This window comes from Pristiophorus japonicus, chromosome 5 (assembly GCF_044704955.1).
Source record: "Pristiophorus japonicus isolate sPriJap1 chromosome 5, sPriJap1.hap1, whole genome shotgun sequence".
Lineage (NCBI taxonomy): Eukaryota > Metazoa > Chordata > Chondrichthyes > Pristiophoridae > Pristiophorus > Pristiophorus japonicus.
The window spans coordinates 252,136,284-252,150,284 of NC_091981.1; the positions used below are offsets into that span (position 1 = coordinate 252,136,284).

Below are 14,001 nucleotides of genomic sequence, written 5' to 3' on the forward strand. Positions count from 1 at the left end.
ATCCGAAAGATGGCACCTCCCTCAGTACTGTACTGTAGCGTCAGCCTAGATTTTGTGCTCAAGTCTTTGGGGTGGGACTTGAACCCATAACCTTCTGGCTCAGAGGCCAGAATGCTAGCACTGAGCCACGGCTGACGCCTAACAAAAACCTTCTACAGGTCCATGAGCAGCAGGAACACTTAGACCGTTTGTTCTTAGTCGAGTGGATAAAGGCCTTGAGCAGATATTTGCACAAATGATTCATGCAAATGGGTTTTGAATCGATCCGCACATCTGGGGTACCCTGCTGTAAGTAACAGTACAGGAAGGGTTGTTGCGAGATGATGAGGTTGGTACAAATGCAGCTGGCAACTGTGTGGTGAATGGCTTGGAGCTGCTGCTTGGTCAGTTCCAGACCCTACTGTAGCTTTTCCAGGTCACTCCTGGAAACTGTAAGGTTGCAGTAAGGCTGTCATTCCCATACATATGTACATGTATCTCCCTAAAGTAGCACTTCCTCAAAATTTCCTGCAGGAGAATGAGTGAAACAAACCTGGATGATGGTTTATTCAATGTTCTCAATCAGTTTCTAAATCTCGAAAAAAAACTTACAAACAAGTGTAAGAAAAGATCGGACGGTCCATTGAGCATGTCCCTTTCCGGAATGGTGTAACTTACAGATAGCAACGTGTACACTTCTCCAAAATGAAAAACCTCCAAGCTCACTGAGCATGCCCTGATAACTAAGGAACAACATTAATCAACTGAGGCCACCCCACCCCAATCTGAACCTTTTTCTGGGTCTCAATATCCCTCACCCTGTGAGGGCATCATAATATTTTGTGTTTTATAATTGCCCCAGCAATAAATCCCAACACTTCATTTGCTTTCACAACAGCTTTGCGACTGTGATCACAGACCTTCAATGAACCAGACACTATAACCCCCAGGTCCTCTTCCCTCTCAACAGCCTTGAGCATGTAACCCTACATGTTGGACATAGAGTTTGAAATTGCCTCTACCCAATTGCATCATGCTGCACCTGTCTATATTAAACAATATCCATCAGAGTCAGGCGTGGGCTCACTGCGTTTCACATCCTCCTGCAATCTATTTATGTAATCAGAACATAAGCTGAAGTCCTTACATCCACACACAAATTCTTGCCATCTGCAAACATGTAGATAGTTCACTCAATGTCTTCATCAAAATTATTGATAAAGATGGCAAAGAGCAACATAAATGACTCTGGGGTTTCCCCCGCCCTCACGTAGGGCCATATTCTGTCTTCGTGAATGCAACAAGTTCCTTATCCAGTACAGTATCTGCCCACAAAACTCAATTTTACTTATCAGTGTTTGGGGCACCACTTCAAGAAAGGTTTTTTGAAAATTTAGATATATGTTATTGATTGAGCTTCCACCATCCACCAACTTCATAACTTCTTCAAAAAATTCCACCAAGTTGGTCAGACAGGACCTCCTTTTTCAGAAGCGATGCTAAGATTTCCTTTTCACCCTATCTCTTTCAAGGTGATCACATAGCACATCTCTAATAATCCCCTCTCGCAGCCTGCTTATAACTTGTGTTTATACAGCACCTTTCAAGTCCGCAGGACAGCTCTTCATAGCCAACAAATTACTCTTAAAGGAGAGTCAGTGTTGTTTTTATGGGGAATAAATGGTGCAGCCAATTTGCACACAGCAACATTTCACAAACAGCAAGAGAGCTCAATGATTAGTTAAGCAGTTTTGGTGGTGTTGGTTGAGAGATGAATGTTGGCTAGGACACTGGGACGATTCCCAGCTCTTCTTCAGAAAATCACGTGGGAATTTTACATCCATCAGAACAGGCAGATGGTTTAAAATTTCATTTGAAGGATGCCACATCTAACAATGTAGCACTCCCTCAGTACTGCTTGTGTCAGTTTAGAGTATGTGTTGAAGTCCTGGAGTGGAGCTAGAACACACAGCCTTCTGATTCAGTGAAATAATTTGTTAGGTGTTACTCTAACTGTCTAAAGTCCCTCTCCCCGTTATGATATTACAATTTGCTCAAAAAAATCCTTAATTTTGCAAAACAGTAAAACTTATATGGATCACACCCACTTCGCTGTGGTCAACATTGACTGATAAATCAAGGGCACATCAATAACACAGTGAAGGTGAACATGGAAGCAGGAGGTTGATATGCAGATTTTTTTTCTCGTGAAGAGAAACTTTCATACAAAAGTGATTTTACCCAAGGAAAAGAAACACAATTTCACCTGTGACCACAGAAATCATATGTTCTGCTGATTATCACTTCCAAAGACTGAAAATTGTACATTATTTGCGGTGCCTCAAAAAGCAAACAGATATCCTACAACAGATTATTCATTTTCACAATGAAGAACAAGGAAATCTTTGAGAAGTACTCACGTTTTCCTGAGAGAGGTTACTGATGGATCTAAGGCCCTCATCATGAATATGATTCTGAAGCTCTTGAATCATGTGAGGTAAACCATTTGAGACAGCACGGAGCAAAGTATATATATTTGCCATGTCTGCTACAAGGTGAAAAGGATATGGGGAAAAAAGGGAAAATTACTCATCTTTATTGGCATATGCTTGTTCAGCAACCTTTCAAAAAAAGTAGCGAATTATACCAGTCCACTGTAAATACAATTCGTGCATCTAAAAGAGGATGGTACCGTAATGGTTACGTTACTGGTAATCCAGAGGCCAGGACTAATGATCCAGAGAACGAGAGTTCAAATCCCACCATGGCAGTTTGAGAATTTGAATTCAGTTTTAATAATCTAGAATCAAAACATTGGTATCAGTAAAAAAAACAATGACCATGAAGCTGATTGTCAGAAAAACCGAACTGGTTCATTAGTGTCCTTTAGGGAAGAAAACCTGCCAGTCTTACCCAGTCTGGCCTATGTGGTTGAGTGCCCTCTGAAATGGCCTAGCAAGCTACTCGGTTGTATAACTACCTTCTCAGGGCAACTAGAGATGGATAATAAATGCCAGCCTTGCCAGTGATGCCCACATCCCCAAAATGGATTTTTTTAAAAAATGGATTTTGTACACATTTTATGTTCTAAAGTATATTATCACAAATGAGATGAACAGAACAAAATTAATTTTCAACACTAACCTGAATCCAACACAAATTATGGTGCAAAACATTCATCAGTACATGGAGGAATTCTGACCCCGACAAATATCCAAACAAATGAACAGGTTTAGCAACAGAAATCAATAAGTCAATGGCAGGTCAACGCTGATTTTTAGGACAGCTTTGGCTCATTGGGTAGAGTTCCAAGGGCACTGACTGCCTGCCAGTACTTCAACAAGCAGCCATTGTTCATGTGTAAACTTAAGAGAATGAGTGTTGACAGGCCATTTTACTGTGGGGCCATCACTGATGAACCAAAGCCACAAATTCAGATTGTGCAAATATTCTTAACAGTGGTGCTCAATATATGGTTTTCAAACCATTTTGCAAGACCAACCTTCTTACACATAACTTTCAACTAGATTATAATTGGATTATAAAGCTGCAGCTTCTTCCAGACTACTTTCAAATTGTGAATGCAACTGGCCCAGTCATTTTGCACTTAAACCCAGAACAAATCTAATGTTCCATCAATTCAGGGTGTTGTTGGTTGAACAAGTCTAGCCAGTAAACAAAGTAGATGGCAACTTGACCATGTTCAGAGATGCATATGTTCATTGATTCATGTCATGAGATCCTTGAACCCTAGAGGTTCTTGTACATACTGCTGATTGAGTGTGTCAACAGAGAAGCGCAAAGCATTTCAGAAAGATGAAATATTAACTTATTAATTTATATGTTTCACAACAGCCTACATTTATAGAGCGCCTTTAACATTGTAAAATGTCCCCAGGTGTTTCACAGGAGTGCTTTCAAACAAATTTTGATACCAAGCCACATAAGGAGATATTAGGACAGGTGACAGAGGAAGGTTTTGAGGAGTGTCTTGAAGGAGAGGTTTGGGGAGGGAACTTTCTTTCAATAACTACACTCCATGTTAGTTATGCTATTATGGCACCTTTTTGGAATAAACAATTTGCATTTACTTAGCACTGTATCACATCTCTCATGAAGTGCGACAATGTTGTGCTGGCAAACGCAACAGACATCTTTGCACACACATCAAGATCCTGCAAACAGTGATCACATAATTGGCTCCCAGTCTCCCAATATCACAAATTTAAAATTCTCATCCTGGTGTTTGAATCTCATCCTTCATGATTTTTTCCCAATACTATCTCTAACATCCTCCCACCCACACCCCGAGCTCTCCGTTCCTTTGACTCCAATTTCTTGTGTTTTTATCCCTCAGCCCCATCACTGGCGGTTATGCCTTGAGCCAGCTAGGTTCTGTACACTTGAATTCCTTGACTAAATGAGCAGTTCAAAAAGAATTGATGCCAACAGAAAATAAGAACTGAAGATGATCAGGTGGCTTTGGTTGGAAGTCTTAGAGAAAGTCTTTTGCAGTTGTCTGCCCTCATTGACCCATGTTACCAAAGGTATGCAAACAGCAACTGACATTTCAATAAAGAAAGGCTGAAAAACAAAGGTGTAAGCTGGGATTTCGGCTGGAGGAAGTTAGAGATAGGGGTCAGGTCAGAAAAAGATTTTTAAACAAGGACAGGGATTTTAAATTCAGTGCACTGGAGGACAGGAAGCCACTGGACTTTGATAAGGGCAGGGGTGATAGAGGAGTGCAACCTGCTGCAGGACTGGATGAGGGCAGCAGAATTTTGAAGAGTTGGTGTTTGTGTGTTCGAGCTTGGGAGCTCCATGAGGAACACCGAGGAAAATAATCGAGCATTGAGGTAACTGAAGCACAGAGAAGGGTTTCAGCAATGTTGGGGTTGAGATAGGGCAGAGACAGGCAATGTTGTAGAGGTGAAAGTAAGTGGTCTTGGTGAAGAGCAGGATATACAGATTGAAGCTCAGTATCAAATAAGACTGCAAAGCTACACACTGTCTGGTTCAGCCTGAGCAAGCAGTTGGGGGAGAGCAATGAATACAGGGACAAAACGATGAGTTTTTGGTGCCAACAGAATAAGATGGATTCTGTTTTTCCAACACTTAGCTGGTGAAAGTTCTGGCTCATCTACAGCTTGATATCAGATAGGCAGAGACAGTTGTGGAATTGAGGGCGGTGATGGAAAGGTAAAGCCTGATGTAGTCAATATATATATGGAAACTAACCCCATGCCTGTGGATGATGTCTTGAGAGGACAGTGTGTAAATAAGGTAAGAGAGGAGGCCAAGAGTGCAACTTGAGATATTCCAGATGTCACTGTGTGAGGGTGTGACGAGAAGCCATCGCTGGAGATATACTGGGATAGCCAAGAGTGAAACCAAGTGAGAGCAATTCTTTGGAGGTGGACCACGGAGGAGAGCTCATAAAAGAGAACAAAGCAACTGACAAGATCTAATGCGAAGAGAATATGTGTCACCGCTACAATCAGAGGACATAATTTGTGACTAAGGAGGGCAGAAATGGATTCAAAGAGGTACTTTTGAGAGAGGTATGGACTGAGCTGCTTGTTCAAGGGTTTTGGACTGGAAACTGGGGTTAAATATCTGGTAGTAGGAGAAGGCACAATTCCCCCTTTCCAACTTTGTACAGACCAATGACAAAAAATTTTATGCATAATAAACTAGAAACTGACCATATTTCTCACCTTCTCTCCTTTCTTGCTTAATGATATTCTGGCATTCCCCGTGTAGAAATTGCAGGTGGTCTGCTACCATTCGTTGCTGGCATTCATGAATCACTTTGGCGTATGAGCTAGGATGCAAGTATTTCCGGCATCGAACTTCTTCATCTTTTAATCTTGCTAAAACCTACAGTAACAGGAGTGGCACTGAAGATCCAAATAGTGGATGCATTGGTGGTCATTTTCCAACATTCTATAGACCTTGGATCAGTTCCTATGGATTGGAGGGTAGCTAATGTAACCCCACTTTTTAAAAAAGGAGGGAGAGAAAACAATCTTGTTGTGCGAGACTCCTTGGGGAAGAGTGACCATAATATGGTAGAATTCTTCATGAAGATGGAGAGTGACACAGTTAATACAGAGACTAGAGTCCTGAACTTAAAGAAAGGTAACTTCGAAGGTATGAGACGTGAATTGGCTAGAATAGACTGGCGAATGATACTTAAAGGGTTGACGGTGGATAGACAATGGCAGACATTTAAAGATCACATGGATGAACTTCAACAATTGTACATCCCTGTCTGGTGTAAAAATAAAACAGCGAAGGTGGCTCAACCGTGGCTTACAAGGAAAATTAGGGATAGTGTCAAATCGAAGGAAGAGGCATATAAATTGGCCAAAAAAAGCAGCAAACCTGAGGACTGGGAGAAATTTAGAATTCAGCAGAGGAGGACAAAGGGTTTAATTAGGAAGGGAAAAATAGAATATGAGAGTAAGCTTGCAGGGAACATAAAAACTGACTGCAAAAGCTTCTACAGATGCGTGAAGAGAAAAAACTAGTGAAGACAAATGTAGGTCCCTTACAGTCAGAATCAGGTGAAGTCATAATGGGGAACAAAGAAATGGCAGACCAACTGAACAAATACTTTGGTTCTGTCTTCACTAAGGAAGACACAAATAACATTCCGGAAATATTAGGAGAACGAGGGTCTTGTGAGAAGGAGGAACTAAAGGAAATTCTTATTAGTCAGCAAATTGTGTTAGGGAAATTGATGGGATTGAAGGCCAATAAATCCCCAGGGCCTGATAGTCTGCATCCCAGAGTACTTAAGGAAGTGGCTCTAGAAATAGTGGATGCATTGGTGGTCATTTTCCAACATTCTATTGACTCTGAATCAGTTCCTATGGACTGGAGGGTAACTAATGTAACCCCACTTTTTAAAAAAAGGAGAGAGAAAACAGGGAATTATAGACCGGTCAGCCTGACATCGGTGCTGGGGGAAATGATGGAATCAATTGTTAAAGATGTAATAGCAGCGCATTTGGAAAGCAGTGACAGGATTGGTCCAAGTCAGCATGGTTTTATGAAAGGGAAATCATGCTTGACAAATCTTCTAGAATTTTTTGAGGATGTAACTAGTAGAGTGGACAAGGGAGAACCAGTGGATGTGGTGTATTTGGACTTTCAAAAGGCATTTGACAACGTCGCACACGAGATTGGTGTGCAAAATTAAAGCACATGATATTGGGGGTAATGTATTGACGTGGATAGAGAACTGTGACTAGTGGGGTACTGCAAAGTTCAGTGCTGGGATCCCAGCTATTTACAATATACATTAATGATTTAGACGAAGAAATTGAATGTAATATCTCCAAGTTTGCAGATGTGTGACAGTGTGAGCTGTGAGGAGGATGCTAAGAGGCTGCAGGGTGACTTGGCAGGTTAGGTGAGTGGGCAAATGCCATGGCAGATGCAGTATAATGTAGATAAATGTGAGGTTATCCACTTTAGTGGCAAAAACAGGAAGGCAGATTATCTGAATGATGACAGATTAGGAAAAAGGGAGGTGCAACGAGACCTGGGTGTCATGGTACATCAGTCACTGAAAGTTGGCATGCAGGTACAGCAGGCGGTGAAGTCGGCAAATGGCATGTTGGCCTTCATAGCGAGAGGATTTGAGTATAGGAGCAGGGAGGTCTTACTGCAGTTGTACAGGGCCTTGGTGAGGCTACACCTTGAATATTGTGTACAATTTTGGTCTCCTAATCTGAGGAAGGACATTCTTGCTATTGAGGGAGTGCAGCGAAGGTTTACCAGACTGATTCCCGGGATGGCAGGACTGACATATGAAGAAAGACTGGATCGACTCAGCTTATATTCACTGGAATTTAGGAGAATGAGAGGGGATCTCATAGTAACATATAAAGTTCTGACAGGATTGGACAGGTGAGATGCAGGAAGAATGTTCCCGATGTTGGGGAAGTCCAAAACCACGGGTCACAGTCTAAGGGTAAGGGGTAAGCCATTTAGGACCGAGATGAGGAGAAACTCTTCACTCAGAGAATTGTGAACCTATGGAATTCTCTACCACAGAAAGTTGTTGAGGCCAGTTTGTTGGATATATTCAAAATGGAGTTAGATGTGGCCCTTACGGCTAAAGGGATCAAGGGGTATGGAGAGAAAGCAGGAATGGGGTACTAAAGTTGCATGATCAGCCATTATCATATTGAATGGTGGTTCAGGCCCGAAAGGCCGAATGGCCTACTCCTGCACCTATTTTCTATGTTTCTATCATTGAGCACTGTTTAAAATAAACACAACTTCAACTACATACCTTTTCCATATACTGTGAGCAGTTCGACTCTTGAAGTAAATTTGAAGCTTCTTGTTTGTAATACTCTCCCGTTTCCGTTAGAAATGGACCTTCAAAGAGATCCTGATAAAACTGAAGTTGTAAGGACAATTGCTAAGTAATAGAGAATGGCTACAAAACCTTAAAAGAACAAAGGTTAGGTATTTAAAAATATGAAGCTGAATGAAGCCATAAATCCTAACTTTAATTTTAAAATTTGTTGCACATCTGTCATCGATTTTGTTTGAAATCAGGTATAGATAAAACTACTGAAAGACAGAGACACTGGAAACTAAAATTAAAACTTGCACGTAATCATAAAAGGGCCAAGTTTAAACTCTCTATAAAATTACAGTGAGTAACCAGGTATATTATTATGCATTTCTACAAGTCAAGCAGTTGATTACGTTTGCATCACAGCGACTGATTCGAAAGAAGAGGAATGTTGCTCATTACATAAGCATGTGACCATATTTTAATCCATGATGTGACACGGATGTGTTATCTCATGGAACATTGGAGAGCTGCCAATTTGATCATTCTTCAGTGGTAGGAGGTCTCGACATGATTCGACAAAGCTGCAGCACAAATAGACCTGGTCGTACTAGATCATTTTTCAGAATTCTAGATCTCAATTGGCCTTTAGATTTTTATTTGGCTTTCAGCACAGATGCATGAACAGAAATCTTGGAAAGAAACGTAAATGAAGTGTTTAAATTGATAAGTTTAATAGAACAAAGTCTATTAGAATATAATAGAAGTAAAGTTGAAATAAAAGTAAGAGAATGTGGTAAAAAGGGAATCCAGTTTAAGCAGTAGGTTACTTACTTTTAGGTTGCATTTTAAGTGTACATTTTAATCACACATGATTAAAATTACGTATCACAGCTGCTCCTGACATCCGAGTAGTTTTGTGCATGAACTGAAAACTTGAAATGGCTGGCCAGGAAATTTGCTAGATATCAGGCTGTACCGAGCATGTACCCCAGTGATTCTCCCACCAAAAAACATCAATACTTTGTGTCTTAAAGTGCTGTAAACACTCTCACAGACCCAATGCAATCTTTCAGTTTCTGCAGCCACATCAAATCACGTGTACACTTTGATAGACATTGTAGGGCTTTTGTAATATCTGTCGAGTTGTCATCAAATATCGCAGTTTCTTCTCCTTTGCTTAAACTAAATGTACATTTCTAACACCCTCAGCTTACCCAGAGAAAATTCATATGCTTTGTCATCAACATATTATTTCCAGAGCTTTCTTACCTTAAGGGGGAACTTTTTCTTGTACTGTTCAACATGAACAAAGGAGTTGATAACCCCATGGATTACTTTTTGATTTGGGTTCTCTCCACAGCGATCACTAGTACAAAGGAGTGAAAGAAACATGGTTGAAAAATGTATCAAGCTTCTTTTGAAATTCATTTACTTTCAATTTGCATATTTAATTTTGTGAACCTATTTTCTAAAAGCACAGCTGTAGTTAATCTTTAAAGGTTAAAGCAAACCCAGAATCATACAATGATTAAGGAGTGGATATCCTATTAGCTTGGTATCACTCCCACCTCAGAAAGTGGTGTGTTCAAGCTTCACTCCAGCACTCAAGCAGACAATCTAGGCTGACACTTCACTGGCAATGAAAAAGAGGGATATATCGTGGGAGCTGCTTTCTTTCGGATGAAACATTAAGCCAAGGACCAATCTGCAGGTTCAACTGGACATTAAAGATCCCTCGTACTATTCAAAGAGCAGGCAGTTCTCCCGACATTTCTTCCTCAACCAACACCACCAAAATAAATGAACAAGTCCAAAAGCAAAATACTGCGGATGCTGGAATCTGGAATAAAAAAAGAAAATGCTGGAAATCTCAGCAGGTCAGGCAGCATCTGTGGAGAGGAAACAGAGTTAACATTTCGGGTCGAAGGGTTATCGATCCGAAACGTTAAGTGAACAAGTCATTCATCTCACTGTTCTGCATAAAATGTTTTGCTGCGTTTGCTTGCCTAAAAGTCACTCCACTTCAAAGTAATCTATTGTATGTGAGGTGCTTCAAGATGTTTCAAAATGACATGATGGAATGCTATATAAATGAAAATATTTCTATTTATCCTTGATAAGTTACTTCAATTATTCCCACTTACAGGATTTCTCCACAGAGCTTCTGGATTTCAAGCATGAGTGAAATAAATTTCCCCCAACAACATTCTTTTCAATGGTGTTAGTGTGATACTTCAGTTTCTAGATGAATCAGAGGCTGTTTTTTTTTCAGTCGCCAACTCATATTGGTTTCATTTTAGCAAACACATGACATTTTGATTCACTGTCCTGCATTCCTAAAATTCTAAATGGGTTTCAATAAACTGAGGACTTCAGATCCCCATTTAGAGCTAACCCTAGGCACTAATGAGCCTCTCCCTCCCTCTCCTATTACTCCAGGATATCCTGGAGAGTAAGGGTAATCCCAGATTTCTCTCCTGAATGACGAATATCCACCTCCAACTGCGTACACCCATAATGTGATCTACAAGTGATGGTTTTCTTTTTCATCTCTGTAAGGTCAGGACTATTCACACAGTAGTCTCGATTTTGCCTTCAAGCCTTCCTTCACACCCACCATGTCCCAGATCACACTTTGTTTCTCCAGAGAGCGTTCCCACCCTCATCTCTCCAAAACCGACCCTTCTGCTCTCAAGCCTCTCAACTCTTGCCTACACAACAACCTTTCTTTCAAAATAATCACTGACATCATTAATGGTTTCCCTCACATGGTCAACAACTGCATCTTCTTCCACGCATCTTCATGTTTGTCCTCATGGCACTACTCTCATGATTCCATTCCTACTTGCCCCAATACAGACAACACACCTCCTGCATTGGCTGCTCATCTCGCCTCAGTGAAATTGCAAGAAGAGAATGCCAAAGTTCCAATCTTGTTGCCCTTCACAGCCTTATATATACATATGAAAGTCAGCTTCCACATGTATGTGAAAACACCAAGTTCCATCTCTCTGCCATCACTCTTCACTCCACGACTATCATTGTGCTGTCGGACTGCATGTCAACATCAAGGTGTGGATCAGACATAACATTCTCCAATTTAACATTGACAAGCTTCATACAGTTGCTCCTGCCCGACTCCATCACCCTCTCAGCTGCTCACTCAGTCTAGAGACTTGAGCACATACTCCAGGACTCACTGCAGTCCTGAGAGAGGGCAGCACTGTTGGAGATGTCGTCTTATGGATGATATATTAAACTGAGGCCCCATCTTCCCTCTCAGGTGGACATAAAAGAACCCAAGACACTATTCACAGAAAAGCTGAGGAGTTCTCCCGGTGCCCTGCCCAATATTTATCCCTCAACCAGCATCACTAAAACAGATTATCTGGTCATTATCTCATTGCTGTTTTGGAACCTTGCTGTGTGCAAACTGGCTGTCACATTTCCCTACATTACAACAGTGACTTTTTTTTAATATATGAAAGTACTTTGTTGGCTGTAAAGTGCTTTGGGACATCCTGAGGTCATGAAGGGTGTTATATAATGCAAGTCTGATTACTTGCCTTAGTTCAAATCTCAAGAGCACTTCCTTCTATGCCAGCGTGAAATAATGCACTACACGCACACCAGATTTTGTCTAAATGAGTATCAAATTACAGGCAATTTTATCTCTGAGCACGCAGCACTAGAAATGAGACAGACACTGTTCCAACTATTTCCTGTAATATCCATACAGCCAATAGAAAGAGGCAAATTTTGTCAAACTAGTCTGGCTGCATAATAAGCTTTCTGAGATAAGTCATCCATTCTTCCACTTTTAAGCTGTGAAATACATTCATTGCAGAATAGAGATGATTAAAAAGTTATGATAACAAAGCTACTATACTGTCACCATACTACAAAGGTTCTAAAATCATAGAATTTGGGCATGAAAATAAAAAGGAGATAAAAATGGAATTTGTTATGATACAGACGAACCATTCATGTTAACAGGTCACTAACATTCAAGGAAGACAACAAGTTGAATATAAGCAGAAACCTACTCACTTTTTTATTTCACGGAGAAGCATTCGGATGAGGATGGTCTGTAATGGTTCAATCATCAGTTTCTTCCACATGTCAAGAGCTAGCTAGAAATTTACAATTATTGGGACAAAAGCTGAAGTACATTAAAGTTCTAAATAAATCGCCAAGGAACGAGACGCAGGAACTACAATACTTAAAACTGAAAATCAACATGTTCAAGTACTCAAACATTCTTTAAAAAAATGTAATCCAATTTCATTTGGCGAGTTCCATTATCTCTTCAACTTGCTTTTGAAAATGCTGTTCCTTTTTGCATGGAAGTTCGAATAGTTTTGACCAAGAAGTCAACCAATTTTTTAAAGCCAAGCTGCACTGAATAATATTACTAGGAACTGTGTGACATACAGAAATAAAACAAAACCTCCTCAGTCCTTGTTAAGTTTCTTCACCCTGGTGGAGGTAAAAAGATCTTCACGGGAAAATCATTGGAGCTCACAGGTGGGAGCTCCACGATGGGAGTTCTGGAGCATAAATTCTTTGGCTCTCCAAGCCGGGTGTGCTTCCGGTAGCATGGAGCAGCAGCATGCCGGAGAGGGCCGAGTTCGGAACTAAATTTGTCCTCGGGCTTCATCATCATAATCAGCTGTGCTGCAGATGCTCACAAGGTGTCCCAACACAGCGCACCTGTTGGAGCCATACCAATTTCGCCCCGCGCCGAGACCCACAGATATGGGTCCATGGCAGAGGGGGTATGTGATAAGGTGGGGCAGGGTGTTGTGGTAGTGGGGAAAGGGGCTCGTTAGGCTGCTCAAGACCCGGAAATACTAGTTCGAACTTGCGTGTTTTGCAAGCTCCAGCTAGTATAAACAAATTTACCAATCTGTGTCGAAAACGAGCACAGGATCCTCAATTTCAAAATTGAAATAGCACCTGTGCTCATTTCAAGGCCCTGGCGAATTTAGTAGTGGCCCAAACACCTGTGTAGATTTCGAGCAAGCCTCTGTCCTGCTGAATTGATTGCAGTTATTTTAGAACTATAAAACCGGCACAACAATGTTAAATTTAAATCCCACAAAGGAATGCAAGGAGCTGGTATGCTGGGGTGAGAAGCAACCTGGTGTTTCAGTCATCAAACCAAAATCTGTTCAGATCATAAATGATATTACCTCATCCACCGTCAAGGGTTAAAGAATAGTGAAAAGCTTGAAACAGTGGAGGTCCAGAGAGACTTGGGAGTCCATGTACATCGATTAAAATGTCATAAACAGGTACAAAATATAATCAAAAAGACTCATGAAATGCTGGTATTTATATTTAGAGGACTAGAATACAATGGGGTTGAAGTTATGCTACAGCTATACAAAGCCCTGGGAGACCACACCGAGAGTAGAGAGCAGTTCTGGGCACCACATCTTAGGAAGGATATATTGGCCTTGAAGGGAGTGTAACTAGAATGATACCTCTGTAAAGCACCTTGGAACATTTTTCTACATTAAAGGCTCTATATAAATGGAAGAGGCCCTGCTTTGACTTAAAAGGTAACAGTACAACAGTACAAAACTTGGCTGAAAAATATTGCAAAAAAATCAATACTTCAATGTCCAAGTGGTAAAAAGGATGCCTGTGAAACTGTGACAGAAAAGTATTCCACGCAGAAAAAAAAATCGTCC

At 40.8% G+C, this 14,001-nt stretch overlaps 1 protein-coding gene across 5 annotated transcripts in view; it reads right to left on the minus strand.

Annotated features, from left to right (window-relative positions):
- cul2 (cullin 2) overlaps positions 1-14,001 on the minus strand; it is a 111,231-nt gene that overhangs the window by 31,483 nt on the left and 65,747 nt on the right. For 3 of the 5 annotated variants that reach the window (XM_070881556.1, XM_070881553.1, XM_070881552.1), the window contains exons 6-10: positions 12,353-12,435; positions 9,572-9,668; positions 8,288-8,398; positions 5,685-5,859; positions 2,400-2,527 (exon numbers count right to left, since the gene is read on the minus strand). In XM_070881556.1, coding sequence (XP_070737657.1) covers positions 2,400-2,527; positions 5,685-5,859; positions 8,288-8,398; positions 9,572-9,668; positions 12,353-12,435 — 594 coding nt within the window. The remainder of the gene's footprint in view (positions 1-2,399; positions 2,528-5,684; positions 5,860-8,287; positions 8,399-9,571; positions 9,669-12,352; positions 12,436-14,001) is intronic. The other 2 variants (XM_070881557.1, XM_070881555.1) reach the window with 2 other exon arrangements.